This window comes from Exophiala aquamarina (assembly GCF_000709125.1).
Source record: "Exophiala aquamarina CBS 119918 chromosome Unknown aczIA-supercont1.17, whole genome shotgun sequence".
Lineage (NCBI taxonomy): Eukaryota > Fungi > Ascomycota > Eurotiomycetes > Chaetothyriales > Herpotrichiellaceae > Exophiala > Exophiala aquamarina.
This window is the reverse complement of record NW_013550571.1, coordinates 69,826-86,120: the sequence shown is the minus strand read 5'-3', so window position 1 is coordinate 86,120 and position 16,295 is coordinate 69,826. Positions and strand designations below refer to the sequence as shown.

Genomic DNA, 16,295 nt, shown 5'->3' with positions numbered 1-16,295 from the left:
GCGGCACTGTGGCCGTCGTCGAGCTCTGGCCGAGGTATTTCCCAGCTACGATTGACAGAGCGGCAGGGGAGCTTAGGTGAAGTGGGTGCTAGCTTTGGGCAGTATTGCTTGCCCTGTCGGGGTTCCCGGTGGAAGCTCTGGTGCCCGGATCCGAACCGGTGTGAGCCTCTTGGGCCCAAACTGTGTCTGCTAACTGGTTAGTTGATGCCTAAAGAACCGCCAAATACGCCCACAGCGCCCCCTCCCCCCGAAACCACCAACAATCCAAGACGTGGGGACGCTTCCGAGGCTTCCCCACAGCGCGAGTGTTAATGTAATCGACCCGAGATGCTCTTCGCATCTATCTATCCACGTTCGAATAACACTGTGGGAGGTATTCCATCCTCGCTGCACACTGCGAAGCTCCCATATCAAGAAGACACGCGCCCTTTGAATTCAGTGCAGCTTCATCCTCCTACCTGCTGTCGGCCATTCTCCAAGTATCGGCATTTCGTCAGTCCACGCCCCCCCCCCCAACCTCTCACTATGTCCCTTTCACCCGCCGTGCGCCTCGCGAGGACTGCAGCCCAGCGCTCCTCGTCGTTACTGCGCTCCATCCAGTACAACCACCCCCCTAACTGCCCTTGCCACTCGAACCCCAACCACCATCATGCGCCGGCTGTCTTTGGCGAAGCGAGAAGGCGATTGGCAACACCCATCGACCATTCCCGCTCCAAGGACTATGCCTTTGAGATGGCAGCGAGCTCCATCCGGTTTGGACCTGGATGCACCAAGGAAGTCGGCATGGACATGAAGAATCTGGGTGCGAAGCGCGTCATCGTGGTTACCGATGCAAACGTCGCCAGACTGGACGCCATGAAACAGACCATCGAGGCCCTCACAACCGAGGGTGTCGAGTTCACTGTATACGACCAATGCAGGGTTGAGCCCAAAGACAGCTCTATCAAACATGCCATTGCATTCGCCAAGCCATACCAACCCGATGCATTTTTGGCTGTAGGTGGTGGCTCGGTCATTGACACCGCCAAGCTGATGAACCTCTATACTTGCTTCCCCGACGCAGACTTTTTAGACTTTGTGAATGCTCCCTTGGGCAAAGGCTTACCAATTACTAAACCCTTAAAGCCCTTGGTGGCGGTCCCAACCACCGCGGGAACCGGTTCAGAGACCACAGGAACGGCCATTTTTGACTTGGTAGAGAAGCGAGCGAAGACCGGCATTGCTCATCGAGCGCTAAAGCCCACCCTGGGAATATGTGACCCTCTCAATACTCGCACCATGCCCTCGGCTGTTCATGCCTCGTCTGGTCTCGATGTCTTGTGCCATTCACTGGAATCTTGGACCGCGATTCCTTACTACGAGAGATCGCCAAGGCCCACCAACCCTATCAATCGTCCTGCTTACCAGGGTGCGAACCCGATCTCGGACATCTTTTCTCTACAGGCACTCAGATCGACTGTCAAATACCTACCGCGGGCGACCAAGGATCCTGAGGATTTCGAAGCGCAAAGCGAAATGCTTCTGGCCGCGACATTGGCGGGCGTGGGATTTGGAAACGCCGGAGTCCATCTCTGCCATGGCATGAGTTATCCGATCAGCGGGCAGAATCCAGGCTATAAGCACGACGGATACGTGGTTGACACTCCCATCATCCCCCATGGTGTGAGTGTTGCTGTCACTGCTCCAGCGGTGTTCAAATTCACTGGTCCAAGCAATCCAGAGCGGCACTTGGCAGCCGCAGAAGCATTCGGCAAGGATATCTCCAACGTCAAGAAGGAAAGTGCGGGGGAGGTGCTCAGTGAAGCGCTGTCTGAGTTTCTGGTGGGCCTGGGAGACCAGCCCAGAGGTCTGAAGCATCTAGGATTTACCAAGGACAGTATCGGTGATTTGGTGGAAGGTACTTTGCCCCAAAAGCGGGTGCTGATGCTGGCACCCAGTCTGAGTGAGGAATTAAATGAGGAACGAGAGCAGTTGCGGGGATTGTTCGAGGAGGCTCTTGAGTACTAAAAGAAAGCCCCCCAAAAGGACACCAGGACCCGTTGGAAGACATATTCTTCAGCAAGGCTGTATGTAGTATTGGCGTATTTATCCAGGTGCGTGACCTTATGGTTTCCTTTACTCAGAGTATTACTATGGAGATTTAAATTGTTAGTGGTGGATGTTCCCCAGATTGGCGATATACCGAGTATCGAAATCGTGGGGTATCCACCCAAAAATGATGTCATCGCTGGCTGGGGTTGCGATGTCGGCCACTGAGGACTTCGGCCACATTTTCAAAAGTTTTGGGCACGTGGAGAGGGAACCCCCACATTCCCATCCTTTGATTCTCAGCACAACTTGAACGAGCAAAATACCCAGGAAAATCAGTCTGTCAGTATAACTGGTTGGCTCTCGGGTCTCGCACCCAGTTAGGCTAATTGCACATCCTGTTCCCGGACGCACAACGCGGCTTCTTTCTCTGAAAACGTGTCAAAAGCAAGATTTTACCGAAGACATATTTCCCAAAAGGCTGCACTGAATTGCTGAATCTGACTCTTCGCTGGGGAGAAACTCAGGTGTCATCCTTTCTGTGGATATCCTATACCCTACGCGACATTCTCTTCCCCACGGCACCAAGAGTACCAGGAAACTTTAGACAACACGGTCAGAGACATCTCCCGCCCAAAAAATCATGGAGGCGACCAATGGACACGCAGGACGGCCCAAAGTGCTGTGCCCTGAAAAGCTCTCTGCCGACGGGCTCGCGCTCCTCCGTAAGACTCTCGACGTGGATGAAAAGAAAAATCTCTCCCCAGAGCAGCTCAAAGAGATTATTTCCGAGTACGACGCGCTCTTGGTCCGCTCGGAGACCAAAGTCACTGCAGACCTGCTCAATGCGGCCAAGAAACTCAAGGTCGTCGCCCGTGCCGGTGTAGGTGTGGACAACGTCGATGTCCCCGCGGCGACCAAGTTAGGTATCATCGTCGTCAACAGCCCCAGTGGGAACATCCAAGCCGCGGCGGAACATACCATCGCCCTGTTGATGAGCATGGCGAGGAATATTCCTGACGCGTGTGCGAGTGTCAAAGACGGGAAGTGGGAGAGAAGTCGTTTGGTAGGTGTAGAGGTCAAAGGCAAAACTCTTGGAATCATTGGCCTTGGAAAAGGTATGAGCCCGATCCCGAATGCAAACTTGCTCATGATGCCCCCTCAGTGAAGCTACATACAAGGCTGATACCACACCCCTATCTTGATAGTCGGCCTGATTGTTGCACGAATGGCCCGTGGCCTAGGCATGAATGTCGTGGCTTCGGATCCCTACGCCTCGCAATCAGTCGCAGCCGCTGCCAACGTCGAATTGGTCGAAGGGCTGTCGGGGCTGCTCCCTCAGGTCGACTTCCTGACGATCCACACTCCCATGCTGGCATCGACCCGAGGAATGCTGGCGATAGCCGAGTTAAACCAAATGAAGCGCGGCGCCCGCATCCTCAACGTCGCCAGAGGCGGCATCGTCGACGAAGAAAGCCTCCTGGACGCGCTCGAGTCCGGCCAAATAGCCGGCGCCGCCATCGACGTCTTCACGAGCGAACCACCCACCAAAACCCCGGGCTCACCGGCCGCGAAGCTCGTCCAGCACCCAAAGTGTATCGCCACGCCTCACCTGGGCGCCTCCACGGTCGAAGCCCAGGAAAACGTGTCGATCGACGTGTGCGAACAAGTCCTGCAGATCCTCGCCGGCGACCTGCCTCGCAGCGCCGTCAACGCCCCCATCATCCTGCCCGCAGAGTACAAGACACTCCAGCCCTTCGTCAAGCTCGTTGAGAAGATGGGATCGTTGTACACGCAACACTTCGCCTCCCCGACGCAGCCAACGCAACGACACCTGAACACCTTCGACTTGATCTACGAGGGAGAAATCGCGCAAATGACTAGCACGAAGCCGCTCTTCGCCGCGCTGATCAAGGGGCTGATGACCCCGATTTCGGAAACCGAGGGGGGTTTCAACGTGAACATTGTCAACGCGGAGATGGTCGCGCGCGAGCGCGGCCTGTTCGTCAACGAGCAGAAGTCCCGCGACCCCATGACCCAGGCGTACAGCAGCATGGTGACGCTGATCGCGCGCCCGCCGAGCCGCGCCCCGTCCCTGAGCAGGCACAGCTCCGAGGCCGTCGCCAGCGTGACAGCAACCTCGGTGGCCGACGGCGCGGACGCCAGCAGCAAACGCCAGCACATTATCTCGGGCTACTGTAGCGACAACTCGCCGTTCATCTCACGGCTGGGCCAGTTCGCGACCTCGTTTGTGCCCGAGGGCTCGCTCCTGATCTGCCACAACTACGACTCGCCCGGCAAGATCGGCGTCGTGGGCAGCATCCTTGGCCGCGAGGGCGTCAACATCAACTTCATGAGCGTCGCGCCCGCGACCTTCTCGAGCGTCTCCGCCGGCGCGAAGAAGCTTGGGTTCGACACGGCCAAGCATGATGCGCCCGCCACGGTGGCGAACGAGGCGCTCATGATCCTTGGGGTGGATGGCGAGATTGGGGACAACGTCAAGAAGGAGTTGATTGCAGAGAAGGGTGTGCTTAATGTGAGCAGCATCACCCTGTGAAAGGGATGCTTGCTTGCCTGCCGCTTCGGCACCTGGCGTTTCCTGATTCCGTCAAGGTCGTGTCGGCTTTGGATGGGAAAGATGTGGTCAGGCTTAGCCGGATTTCGATGCTTAGTGGGTGAAAGTGCAATTGGGCTCTCTTTCATACGCTGATTCCAATACATCCATCAATTTCGTCAGGACCTTGGAGGAAACCTAAACTTGGATTTCATGGCACACACATACACACACACAGATTGATCTAGAGAAAAAGGGGGACGACGGATTTCGGAAACCTTTTAGAGCTGGCGACCGACGTATAATTTCAACATTTGGGGTAGGTCATGACTAGCATACTTTAGCTAGATAGCCAGTCATATGCAAAAGAACTTCAGATATCCATAGAGTAAACATCAGTTTTTCACACTTTTCACCTCGGCACGCGAGAGATTCGTCCACTCAAACAGTAATACATCGACATCGTCCTCACCCGGATTCAACATTTCAATCCCATAATCTGTATCCTTGTCTTCTACTGTCGAAGCCAGCTTTGGACTCGGTGATGTAGTCGTACCCATTAAATATTCTATTTTGTCATCATCCTCAAAGTCGCTCTCGCTCGAGATGGGCAAGATGGCTGTGGGCGATCTTGGTCTCCTGCGTCGATTTCCTCGACGGATTCGCGAAGCTCTTAAATCTTCCAGGCGTAGTCGCTTTCGCTCTATTTGCTGCTTAATCGACTCCAGACCAGGATTCGGATCTGTTTCTCCACCGCTAATCGCCGGTGCGTGAAGTCTTGAAGATTCGGCGTGAGTCTCTTGGGCTCCACCGTTCCATAAAGGATATGCCTTGTCCTTGAACGTATTGAGCGCGCCTATAGCTTGCCCTGAGAGTGTTTCATTCGTGGTTTCGCTTTCACTCCCTTCAAAAGGCATAAACGTGCCAGATAGAGCATGTGTTTCGGGGCTAACTGGGCCTTGAGGGCTTCCTACCGCTTTAGCAGCAAGCCTGGCACCTAGATCCGTCTTCTGAAAGTCGTACAATGGATCAGGCGTGCAGAATGGAGAATGTCGAAGAAGAGATGCTGCTGTGGGGCGTTTATCTGCATTCCTGTCTTATGGTCAGTAATATTCTCGGACTTCGTTGGAAAGGGATTAGAACATCTCCAAAACAGCAAGTCCAAGATCCCAGATATCGCCCGCATTGCTGCCTTCAGCCGGAACTATAGTTGAGCTTCCAGATTCTGATTGAGTTCGTGTGTTATGGCAAAGCCGGAAAGCTTGCATGTACCTTTGAGGTCCAAGAGCATATTATCAGCTTTCAGGTTCCTGTGGATGAAATACCGCTCGTGGATGTAGCAAGGCCCAGCCAAGGTTTGGCGGGTCACGGATCTGATAACGGATTCTTCTAGCTTGCCATGTGCACGTAGACAAGTCGCGATAGAACCTCCAGAGACATATTCTAGGTGAATATTGAAACTAAGGCGGTTTTGGTTTCGGTCTAGGCTGTATCCCAGACATTGGACAAGGCTGGAATGACTCAGGGGTAAAATACGCTCAACCTCCTCCTTAACGGTAGCGATTTTGTCACCACAAATCGGAATCTCCTTGACCGCCAATATTTGAGTGGTTTCAACCTTCAGACCGAGATAGACAAAGCTAGAAGGCCCTCCACCAAGGACCCGACCAATTATAGGTCTCCCAGTCCGGTGCTCGCGATTCTTCTCCAGGCTGAGGTTAGAGAACCAGGCACTCAGATTCTCGAGCAACTCCTCCCTAGAAACACGGACAGCCCAAATCGATCCGCTATACGGTGGCCTAGCCCACCATGACTGACTCTTTTTGGGTGTATCAACATGGGCTTCTGGCATGGAAAGCGTCTCAGGAACCAAAGGGAAGGACGGTCTGGCGCCAGATCCTTCCCTTTTTCCAGTTTGGGAAGTGAAGTCCGGTTTATCGAAGATAGGCACCGTATACAAGCCATCTTCGGGATCCTCAACTGTAGCTCGCTTATCTCTGTTTGCTGTTGAGGCCCCACTTTCTCGTCTCCTAAGCGCGTTTCCACGACTATAGGTACGGGGGATATGGGGAGGGTTTGGAGCAGGTTGTGGTGGAGGTATATTGGTCACGGGAAGACCTGGCACTGGAGGACAAGTGAGATGAGGTGGAAATCCAGGTGATCGTGACAGTGGAGGAATATTGGGCAGGGAATATATTGAAGCTGGAGGAGAATTGAGACGGTTTTGAATTCCAGGGCGTCTTGATGGTGGTATCGACAAAAAGGCAGGTGCTTTCATCGCAGGTCGAGCGATATTGGGCAGGGCAGGCGCTCGTGGTGGTGGTGGCGGCGGCGGCGGGAGAAGTCGATGCGGTTCTGCCAAAGGCTTGACTACCTGTGGTGAAGGCATTTCAATTATATGCTTCTGGTGAAATCGATCACTTGGATATGGTGGTAAGTCTGCCGTCTGGTTAACAGTACTCCTGGATGAGAAGGGCCGCCATATTTCAGTACCATTTATATGCTTGTCCGATGGTTCGACGAAACGAGCGTTCAATGACGGGCGGTTGTTCCTAAAAATGGTTTCTTGAATTTGGTCTTCGGCTTCTAGCTTCGAGAGCCAATACTGGTTCTTAGTGGTTGCCAGTAATCAAATGAGCAACAACGAAGACTATGCCTTCTGAATGGTCGGAAGACCCACCACTTCAGCATGTAGAGATATGTCTTCATGAGTTTTGCGTGCCCAAACCGCTTAGGTAATGGTGACCACTCATCCCAGTGGGCTCTCAGCACTCCTTGGTGCATTCTGTAGCGTATGCCATGGTTTATTTTATATCTAGTGGCATTGATCTCTTTCATGAGATTCTCAACAAGGGATCCTTGGTGCTCAATTTCGAGCTCGCGTCTGGTGGAACTCGCTTCCGTAGAGCTAGGAGAAGATATAGGTGGGGACTGGGCCCTTTCTCGGATCGTGGGAGACCGCTCCACTGGTAGCTCCCTAGCTGAGTCCGAACCATCTTCAATCGTCCTCTGCATCTGATTGAACTTCTTGCAGCTGGAATTCCGATCCTCGACCAAGATTTGGATCAAAGTTCGTTGCTCTTTGAGTATCGGAAGCGCTTCATGGCTATTGAATCTTCATCAGAGTCCGAACGGCGCTCAGTCAGTGCGTGGGATGGTATCTCACTTTCGGAGTTGCTCGGCATAGACCAAAACATTCAGCATGACTACTAGAGAGCTCTTCAACCTCTCCAGATTAGACTGGAGCAAGTCAATCTGAAGTTCTATGCAGGGAAATTTGAGCCGGTCCTTCCATGCTGAGATATATTTGTTGCCTGTCGTGCGGTTGTCAAGTGCGTCGTCGAGTTCTGAGAAGATTTGCTTGCAATCAGCGACCAGTCCTTTGGTTATTTCAATCGCCTGATCTGAGCAAAGTCGCAACTTTTCATCCTTCTCGAGCACACTAGCCAACTGCTGTAGCACAGCACCAGTTGCAGCTATGTCCTGCGATATGCTGTTGATGGTTTTGTTCGCACTTTTAATCTTTCGAGAGAAGGTATATAGCTTGACGGAAAGTCTACGGAAAGTATGCCACCGAGGTCCGCAATCTGGAGAACAGAGGCAGCGATGCCCAGGATTTCAATCCCGGACATCTCTGGTTTCAACTTTTCGGCATCATTCGCTGGTTAGCACATTCATGAGGGGCGAGACCAAGGCTGCGGCCACTCCAGCGCCTAGAAGATGGTCGATTCGTGCAGTGAGACTTTTCCAGTGGGATCAGCTACAAGCAATGAGAAGAGTTTGAGCGACCCGTCACCTCGCTGCTGATGTGGAAATGGCTGACGAGCCTCTGCAAGGTTCGAAACAGATCCGAGACGGTTGAGCAGAAGGCGGTATTTAAATGTATTGAGGCTGAGGTTGAGGGTCCGCTCTAATGACTTGGCAGCCCAGGGCAGATTCAAGGCTCCCTCACTGCCAAATGAAGGAGGGCTTGGTTATCAACAACATACCCCGACGGCTCCACCTCTTTTCGTGGCTTCCAGATATGATCAAGATCTCAGATTCACAGAGGGTCTGTGTAATAGTAGTAATGACGCTAAAATTCGAACCATGGTATCGAATTCTAGCTCTAGCAACCTCGACGCTTGTAATGCTAAATAATCAAATAAAGTCTTATGTGAACACATAGCTGTTATAACGCTTGAAGGACCGTCAAGGGATTCTCAGAACGTCTCCGACCTTGGTGCAGGTTGAGCGCGCAGCTCGGGCGGTGTCTCGAGCGTCAATTCAGCAGTAGGTCGTTTTCCATGAAGACTTAGCCGCTGCAATCGCTCTGCAACACTTCCACCATGTGCGCTATCAAGACTGTTTTCCGACGTGAAGTTGTCCTCTGCAGTTTTGTCGATTGTCATTGCGTAGAGTTGCTGCAGGCCCCAGAGCTTTAGGATCTTACGCTCGTACTCTCTTAAATCGTCTTCCATCAAAGCGACATCGAGCTTCTGATTGACCCATTGCACAACTGTCCGTCTCCCAGGAGGTCCAGGCAGTGGGAGGACCTCTTGTTCTTCAGCCTCGTGCACAATAGGGCTGTCTAGCTCAGTGACGACTCCCTTCATCCTGAAATTGACTAGGCCTGCCTTGTCGTAGTCATCGACCTGCTCCGACATTCGCTCACGAGCAGACCAGTGGATAGACTCGTATGTGTTTCTCAGTCGTTGATCTGTATACTCACGGGTCCGAGGGTTAACGGAGGTGAAAGTTCCCGGTACTCGGAAATAGGAGCCTCCAAATAAGAAAAACAGGCTCATGGAGTTGTGGATTCGTCCTAGTCATCATGGTCAGCGATATGATCACTTGTAGTGTGACTAAGATAGACTTACCTAAGATGCTAGGTGATGACTCTGATACTCGCATGAACTGACCAACCGCTAAAGGGTCGAATTCTAAAAGACCATCCAATTGGCTAAGCATCCAAGCAAGCGGCAGCCTTGCTGCCGCCCCATCCTTTAAACCACCACCAACGTCTGAATGAGACCCGGGAAACCAGCATTGCCTCAGCACACGAGGAAGCTCCTGTCCTTCAGGTTTCTCCCAAAGCGTGGGTTTAAACTGTCTGCGCCGTTCGTCCAAAGCCAGCGCATGGAAAGCGTACTCCACGTTCGGGAGGACTTTGGTATTGACGAACGCTAGCTTTTTCCCGACCGGCTGGGGTAGAAAGAAGGGTCTAGGAAGACCCAGTGACCCGACGGTGTCCCAGACACCACACACCTTGATTGGTATACCTGGACGTGTCATTTCTCTAGCCAGTAAGTCCCGAAAATAGTCCTTCACTTCTTGATCGTCATCAAGTGAGCCCTTTACCTTTTCTGTTTCGTTCTGGCTTTCCCACTGTTCGAATATCGAACCGAGCTGCCTCAGCCCACGATGGGTCAACAGGCCCATCGTCCAGATTAGATGCCCAATGCTCCGCGCGGTGAAAGCGCCCCTGGAAAATCCAAAGAGAAAGATTTCGTCTCCGTGTTGGTAATTTAGACATATGAATTGATATGCTTGCATAATATTCTCACGGACGCCTGGGACACCAAGTCATCAAGCGTTAGTTGGTCAGAGCACACCTCCTGGACGAGGAAAATTTGGACGAGGCAAACCTCTACATACCACGTCCTGTAGCACCTTCAATTGCATTTTCGAACTTCCCAAAGAGCCAGCCGCCGACAGAGCCGATTCCACGTTGATAATATACAACTTGTTTGATTAAGACCTCCTTGCCATCTTCGTATACTTCAGCCTCGTTGTCGATGCATCGAGCAAGTTTAGCGACATTGGTGGGAACTTGACCGGTGCCATCGGCGTTGTTCCAGGTTCCATCACAGCACACGATGATTCTCTTGTGCGGCATGGTAATTGCGATAAGATTGATTGTTGACAATCGATCAAGAGCGGTCCCATGCAGTTTTTCAACATGTTGTCAAATGGGCAGGCATCACCCGAGGGACGCACCGTAGCCCCAGCCCTGTGAGATTAGGCGGCCCCCACCGGGTGTTTCAGCCTTCATGGCAGGCCCTCCCAGCCTGGTGGAGCCCTAGATCAGAGCCGCAGTCCCTGAAGTCAAGAATCAGATTGGTGTGTTGACTGTGAGGAGTACCGTTGAAGTACAGGAGGCCTCTTGTGTGGCGTCATTTGCAACTTGAACAGCTGGCAGCGTTACAGTGGTCGAACCCGCCCTGCAAGAGAGATGCAAGGCGTGATCAATGGTTGGACCTGGAAGTTAAGCAGGGACTTCTGAGAGGACGAAGACTGGCGACGATCGCAGGGGGCTTTTCCCCAGCCGGGACAGTGGGCACCACCAGCAATCTCAGCATATCCCCTCGATTCATCCTCCACCCCCCTTTAGCTAGTTGATCGGCGACTTGGCCCTATGCTTACCACAGATCGCGCCGCTACTGTAACCTACCGAGAACTCACCACGAGGTAACTATTAACAACTGACTAAATAACTTACCTCTTGAGTCTTAAGCAACGGACTAGTTAAGGGCCCCTTGGAAGTTCCCGAGTGGATAGGCCGTTGAGGGACTAGTGTCGAAATCGCGATGAGAATTTCAACGTCTCGCAAGCCGAGTCCATCATATTCTTCCATGAAGTTATCAAAATCAACCCTTGGGAGACTGGGGTTGTTGCTTGACCACCCAAGTTCGCAATGCTGACATCCCTCTATGTACTACTAGTCTACTAACTACTGGCTGCGGCCAATGCAGATGTTGACCGATCAAGCAGGCATGAAATCGACAGGCTCTTTCAGCGTGCAGGTGTCATTGGGCCAAGGTCACGCACGCAATTGGTCAGATTTGTCATCATTCAATGTGTATGATGTCGCCTGGCTGGTGGCTGACTTCCCCCGTACCCGTTTTCTCGCTCGAGTTCCGGCAGGGAAACACCTGCAATCACTAGATAACTACGTAGTATTCAGCGTCCAGCTGCTTAAGCAAGTTTTCTTATAAGTTCCTGGTCTTCCCAGAAAACCTACCTTGAACACTGCCCATTCACCACCACACCCAAAACTCCCAGTCAACAACCCCCCCAAAGTGAGCCACGATCATGCCAACCGCAACCGCAAAAATCGGGTCCACCGTGATCGCCACGACGGACACATACGAGACCGTCGAAGGGAACATCTACTTCCCCCCCAACTCCGTCAAGAAAGCCGAGCTGTCCTTCACCGACTCCACCACGCACACGCACTGTCCATGGAAGGGAGACGCAAGCTACTATAACATCACCGTCGACGGAAAAGATGTCAAGGATGCCGCGTGGTATTACCCCGACACGTTCGAGAAGGCGAACCATATCAAGAACTACGTTGCCTTCTGTGAGTCTTTCCCGTCGTTGTAAACGTTTTTACCATTTTTGCGCGGGTTGGTGGGTAAACTGATGTCGGTCGTAGATAAGAATAAGGTCGAGGTTTCTGTCGTATAGGTCATGGACATGGCAGATTAGCCAAATGAACGGAAATCGCGCAATTCTGATCCGTGGGCAGCGCGTGAAACAGGAGGGTTGGCCTATCTGCCCATTATTCGCTAGTCTATGGACTCGTTAAGGCTAGTCCTTATGGACACTTCATGGAACGCCCTACATCAAATATCAAATGCTACCGCTCTGATGAACTTGTGAGAAATTTAACAATTGTGCATTCCGAGCTCTGCTTGAGCTATGAAGGATTCCTATGTTTGATCCGGTGTATACGGAGCTTACCCTCACTGGACTGGAGATATTGTGTGACTCGAGTTTGAAGGGCTTTGATGTCCCATGCAGAAAAGTGTGGAATCGCGCACTCTGCTTTGCTGCCCGCTTGGTCACACTATCCGGACCTCATATGTGCCCTGGATCGCAAATCTGCTCAGGCTATCGAAGCTGATGGTGATGACGGGTCTATGTCCTCCGATACTGTGATGATCCTCCTGAAAGCTGGCCGGAGGCGTCAACAAGTCTGGTGTCGGTTCTCCGCACATCAATGATGGTGCATTCAATGAAGACCATTAGGAATAGGAAATGGACTAGAGTCCTCGATTTCCTTCCAGAGCCTGAAGCCGTCGTCATCATTGGTGGGTTCATACCAGAGAAACATTCCCAGTCGTTCCTTCATTGCAGACCATGTACCGAGGTTGAGCCTTTTGGTCAACCGGTCCAATGTCGTTAAGTACCACTCGCGATATTGCGATCCAATCGAAGCAATTGCACCCAAAACGGTCACCCAGAGGATGAGTTCTGGTGCCTCTGTCCAACGGGACTGTACCGAAGCCTGTGACAGCTGCGCTTGGACCTCCTGGGCAAGTCGATGGAAAGGTGCAGCGACTGCGGGTAGAGGGTAAACAACAAGCAGACTGTATATCAATATACCGAGTCGACAGAGACGGTGCATTGGGTGTTCCTGCTCCGTTTCAGTCGCTGTTGGTGACAAGAGCATAAGGCTGTGTTGAACGAAATTCCTTTCGTCAGAAAGGCGGACGCGTGTTTGTGCCTCGGGCCTTTTCTGTTCATAGTCGTCTATCGCAAAAGTATACTGAATGATCCAGCGAAGAACAACCAAGAGTTTCGAGACCTCTGCATGACCCAGCATTTCTGGGAGAACTCGAAAGCCTCTGCCGAGGCCGACGAGAGGATGATCTTTTCGAGAGGCTGCTGTCAGCGGTCCGATGACATCGTCGTGCATTGCAACAAATGGAAGCAACGGCTTTGTGATTTTTTGCGTGGCCAAAATAATGTCCCCACTGCAAATCCTGTCAGTATCATTTCGAACGAGTGCCCTGACTCCAGCTTACTATGAAATGGCTTGGGCCAATCCAGGCAGGCCTATGTTGCCTACGCCTCCACGCAAGGTTAACATTTCAGCAAGCCCTCTCAGGTGAACGTCCACCGTTTCGAGTCGACCTCCGTAAACATTAAGCAGCTGCAAGGTAGTTAGTGGACCTTGGTTTGGGGTTTCTGTTAACTTTTGTGGTCGCCTGGCTCCATGGTAAGCGAGCGAGTAAACCGACAATATGTTTTCATCGGCGCAGCTCGCGGTGCTGTCTTGGAACTTTTGATGGACGCCACGAATCGTTTCAGTGTAGCATTGCACATGTTCTGGAGATTCAGGCTCCGGCGATAGAAACACTTTATTTCTCGTGAGCTGGCAAAATATAGAGGCGTGGAAGAGTGGACGGTCACTAAAAGTAGTCCGAAGCCACCGCTCGGACAAAGGGTGTATGGTTTTCCCCTGTTCTGGTGGGAAAACGCAAGCTAAGAATCCTTGTACTGGGATCTTATCAGCCCGTCAAGTCCCGGCATCCATGAATAGTAGAGACTCACTTTGATGGAGGACAGGGCTGACAAACTCTTTGCGTAAATCAGACGGGTACGTCTCGAACGGATCGTAATGCCCAGAAACGATTAAGCTCATTAGACTCCCCGTAGTTTCATTGTGTCCATCGCTTTCAGGAAGCGATTCTGTGTCTTCATTTGAATTCCGTCCCTCCTCATTCTTTGGTGGAGACTGGTCACTCTCCGTGGATGTCGTTTCATACTCTTGGGGGGATATGGATGCAATCACTCTGCGAGAGGCTTTTGTGGATGCATTGGTGGGTCGACGTTTTCGCGCAGTGCCTCTGCTGCTGGAGATGTTACCGGATTTCTTGACCCGCCGCCAGTGGAAGTTCGAGGCGTTGGAGCGGACGAGGATCTTATTTTGCGAGCGCTCGGCGTCAGTGGTAGGGTTTGCGTCGACAAATTGAAAGGTCTTTGGAGCAGCGCGCGACACCGCGACTCCAGCGCTCTGTTCCGGGCGACTCGTTACGGCTTTCGCCTTGTGCATATCCTGTCCCTTGTAGACATAATATCCTGCAACGTTCGAGATCAAATGTACAGGGTATCCTGACAGTCTTGAGGCTTGAGCTTCTTTAATGGCGTTCCGTGGAGGACATTGTGTCTGCTGTGGGGTTGCGAATGGAAGGCCACTGACTCGCTAGACAGAGAGAGGAGTCGGTCGCAGTCACAGGGCTCGTTTGGGGATTGAGACGGACTCCGGATTAGGATTCATCCGCTTCCGCAATCTTAGGTTATAGCCACTTCAGCAGGCCGAGGATGATGCCAATGCCAAGGGGCATCTGGATTTCCATGTACGATAGTGCTCCATATGAGTACGGAGAAAAGGGGCAGCTTGAGCCGGAGATCGCCCATCTCCACATCCCACTATTGTAAGCGAGTCGCTCGGTTGGTCAATAGGTTCTTGCCTGCTAACAAAGAGCAAGTCGAGATAATTTGTTCCAAGGAGTGTGATATATATTTATTGTGGAGTATATGTATGATATTATATGCTGAGTGTCGGAAACGCCACGCTATGCCATGCTGCCTTTTCCTCCCGAATTCCAACGCAATGCTATGCAATCTATGTATTTCCACTGATTAATGACTTGAGTATGGCTCTACAGCCTCGATTTCGATGTCGATGTCTCACTCCTCGAGTTCTTCCTTTTTACCAATGATGGGCAGAGGCAGATGGAGAGGCAGTTGAAGAAGCCCATGGGTTTGTTGGCACAGCCATGGTGACTGGCCAGCCCCACTTGTCGGTGTAGGTGATGGTTTGGCAGTTAGAGCACTGTCCAGGGCGATAGTAAAATCCGTGTGTCCAGGTGGGCCGAGCGGTGACAGTCACGGTAGTAGGGGCAGGGCAGCCAGTAGTGGTGGAGGTTGGTGGCGGGGGTGGGTTGCACTTGCCGTCTGCAGCAGTGCCGAAGCCGCACCAGTGGGAGACGGGAGCGGTAGTTGTACTGGCAGAGGTAGTTGAGCTGGTCTTGGTAACGGTGGTAGTCGTAGTGGGAGGTGCTGTATTGCATTTGCCGTTCAATGCAGTCCCAAAGCCACAATAGTGCGAAACTGGGGTTGAGGTAGCAGTCGTGGTAGTAGTAGTAGATGTGGATGTGGAGGGATTGCACTTCCCATCCAAGGCAGTACCGAATCCGCAGTAGTGAGAGACTGGAGTGGTTGTTGAAGAGCTCGTCATCGTTGCGGAATTGCACTTCCCATCAAGAGCAGTGCCGAAGCCGCAGTAGTGAGAGACTGGAGTGGTTGTGGCAGAGCTTGTGGTAGTTGGAGAATTGCATTTTCCGTCGAGAGCAGTACCGAATCCGCAATAGTAAGAAATTGAAGTCGTGCTGGCGGTAGTGGTAGTCGATGTTGGAGGATTGCAACTTCCATCTAGAGCGGTGCCAAAGCCACAGTAATGAGAGACTGAGGTCGTGCTGGCGGTAGTAGTAGCCGATGCAGGAGGATTGCAACTTCCATCTAGAGCAGTGCCAAATCCGCAGTAAAACGAAGGCGAAGTGGTAGAAGAAGCAGAGCCGGTTGTGGTAGGGGTTGCGCAAGAGCCATCGGCATTGGTACCGAACCCACAGTAATGGCTGGTGGTGGTGGTGGTGTCGGTGGTAAGGGGAAGAGCGAAAGCGCCAGTGGCGAAAGCCGCAACGAGAAAAGAAATCGTCGAATGCATTTTTGGATTTGTCAATTTAGGCTGAAGTGTCGAATATGATTAAATGCTTGTATATTGAGGAAAGCGAAGGTGGCTAGGAAATGCGATGAGCCCCCAGAGACAAACGAAACAAGGAAATAATAGGAAATAATAGGAAATAAGTTGAACGATTGTGTTTGTGTGGTGTTTTTGTGTGATGAGGAAAGAGAGGTCTTTGTTAGAAGAGACTCCTCC

General features: G+C 52.0%; 7 protein-coding genes across 7 annotated transcripts; 3 read left to right on the top strand and 4 right to left on the bottom strand.

Moving 5' to 3' along the window:
* Window positions 1-525: 525 nt before the first annotated feature.
* A1O9_11306 (hydroxyacid-oxoacid transhydrogenase) lies at window positions 526-2,007 on the top strand (the record flags this gene model as incomplete). Its single annotated transcript, XM_013399600.1, has 1 exon — window positions 526-2,007. One exon carries the CDS (start codon window positions 526-528, stop codon window positions 2,005-2,007), a length of 1,482 nt encoding a protein of 493 aa, XP_013255054.1.
* A 664-nt stretch (window positions 2,008-2,671) lies between these two features.
* On the top strand, window positions 2,672-4,585 carry A1O9_11305 (D-3-phosphoglycerate dehydrogenase; the record flags this gene model as incomplete). The annotated part of the gene is made up of 2 exons (XM_013399599.1): window positions 2,672-3,146; window positions 3,237-4,585. 2 exons carry the CDS (start codon window positions 2,672-2,674, stop codon window positions 4,583-4,585), a joined length of 1,824 nt encoding a protein of 607 aa, XP_013255053.1.
* Window positions 4,586-7,744: 3,159 nt separating this feature from the next.
* On the bottom strand, window positions 7,745-8,214 carry A1O9_11304 (uncharacterized protein; the record flags this gene model as incomplete). Its single annotated transcript, XM_013399598.1, has 2 exons — window positions 7,745-8,065; window positions 8,098-8,214. 2 exons carry the CDS (start codon window positions 8,212-8,214, stop codon window positions 7,745-7,747), a joined length of 438 nt encoding a protein of 145 aa, XP_013255052.1.
* A 570-nt stretch (window positions 8,215-8,784) lies between these two features.
* On the bottom strand, window positions 8,785-10,460 carry A1O9_11303 (uncharacterized protein; the record flags this gene model as incomplete). Its single annotated transcript, XM_013399597.1, has 3 exons — window positions 8,785-9,386; window positions 9,442-10,134; window positions 10,220-10,460. 3 exons carry the CDS (start codon window positions 10,458-10,460, stop codon window positions 8,785-8,787), a joined length of 1,536 nt encoding a protein of 511 aa, XP_013255051.1.
* A 1,196-nt stretch (window positions 10,461-11,656) lies between these two features.
* A1O9_11302 (uncharacterized protein) lies at window positions 11,657-11,950 on the top strand (the record flags this gene model as incomplete). Its single annotated transcript, XM_013399596.1, has 1 exon — window positions 11,657-11,950. The coding sequence occupies one exon, from the start codon at window positions 11,657-11,659 to the stop codon at window positions 11,948-11,950; it is 294 nt and encodes a 97-aa protein (XP_013255050.1).
* Window positions 11,951-12,581: 631 nt separating this feature from the next.
* On the bottom strand, window positions 12,582-14,408 carry A1O9_11301 (uncharacterized protein; the record flags this gene model as incomplete). Its single annotated transcript, XM_013399595.1, has 3 exons — window positions 12,582-13,326; window positions 13,378-13,852; window positions 13,907-14,408. The coding sequence occupies 3 exons, from the start codon at window positions 14,406-14,408 to the stop codon at window positions 12,582-12,584; spliced, it is 1,722 nt and encodes a 573-aa protein (XP_013255049.1).
* Window positions 14,409-15,068: 660 nt separating this feature from the next.
* On the bottom strand, window positions 15,069-16,082 carry A1O9_11300 (uncharacterized protein; the record flags this gene model as incomplete). The annotated part of the gene is made up of 1 exon (XM_013399594.1): window positions 15,069-16,082. One exon carries the CDS (start codon window positions 16,080-16,082, stop codon window positions 15,069-15,071), a length of 1,014 nt encoding a protein of 337 aa, XP_013255048.1.
* Window positions 16,083-16,295: the final 213 nt, after the last annotated feature.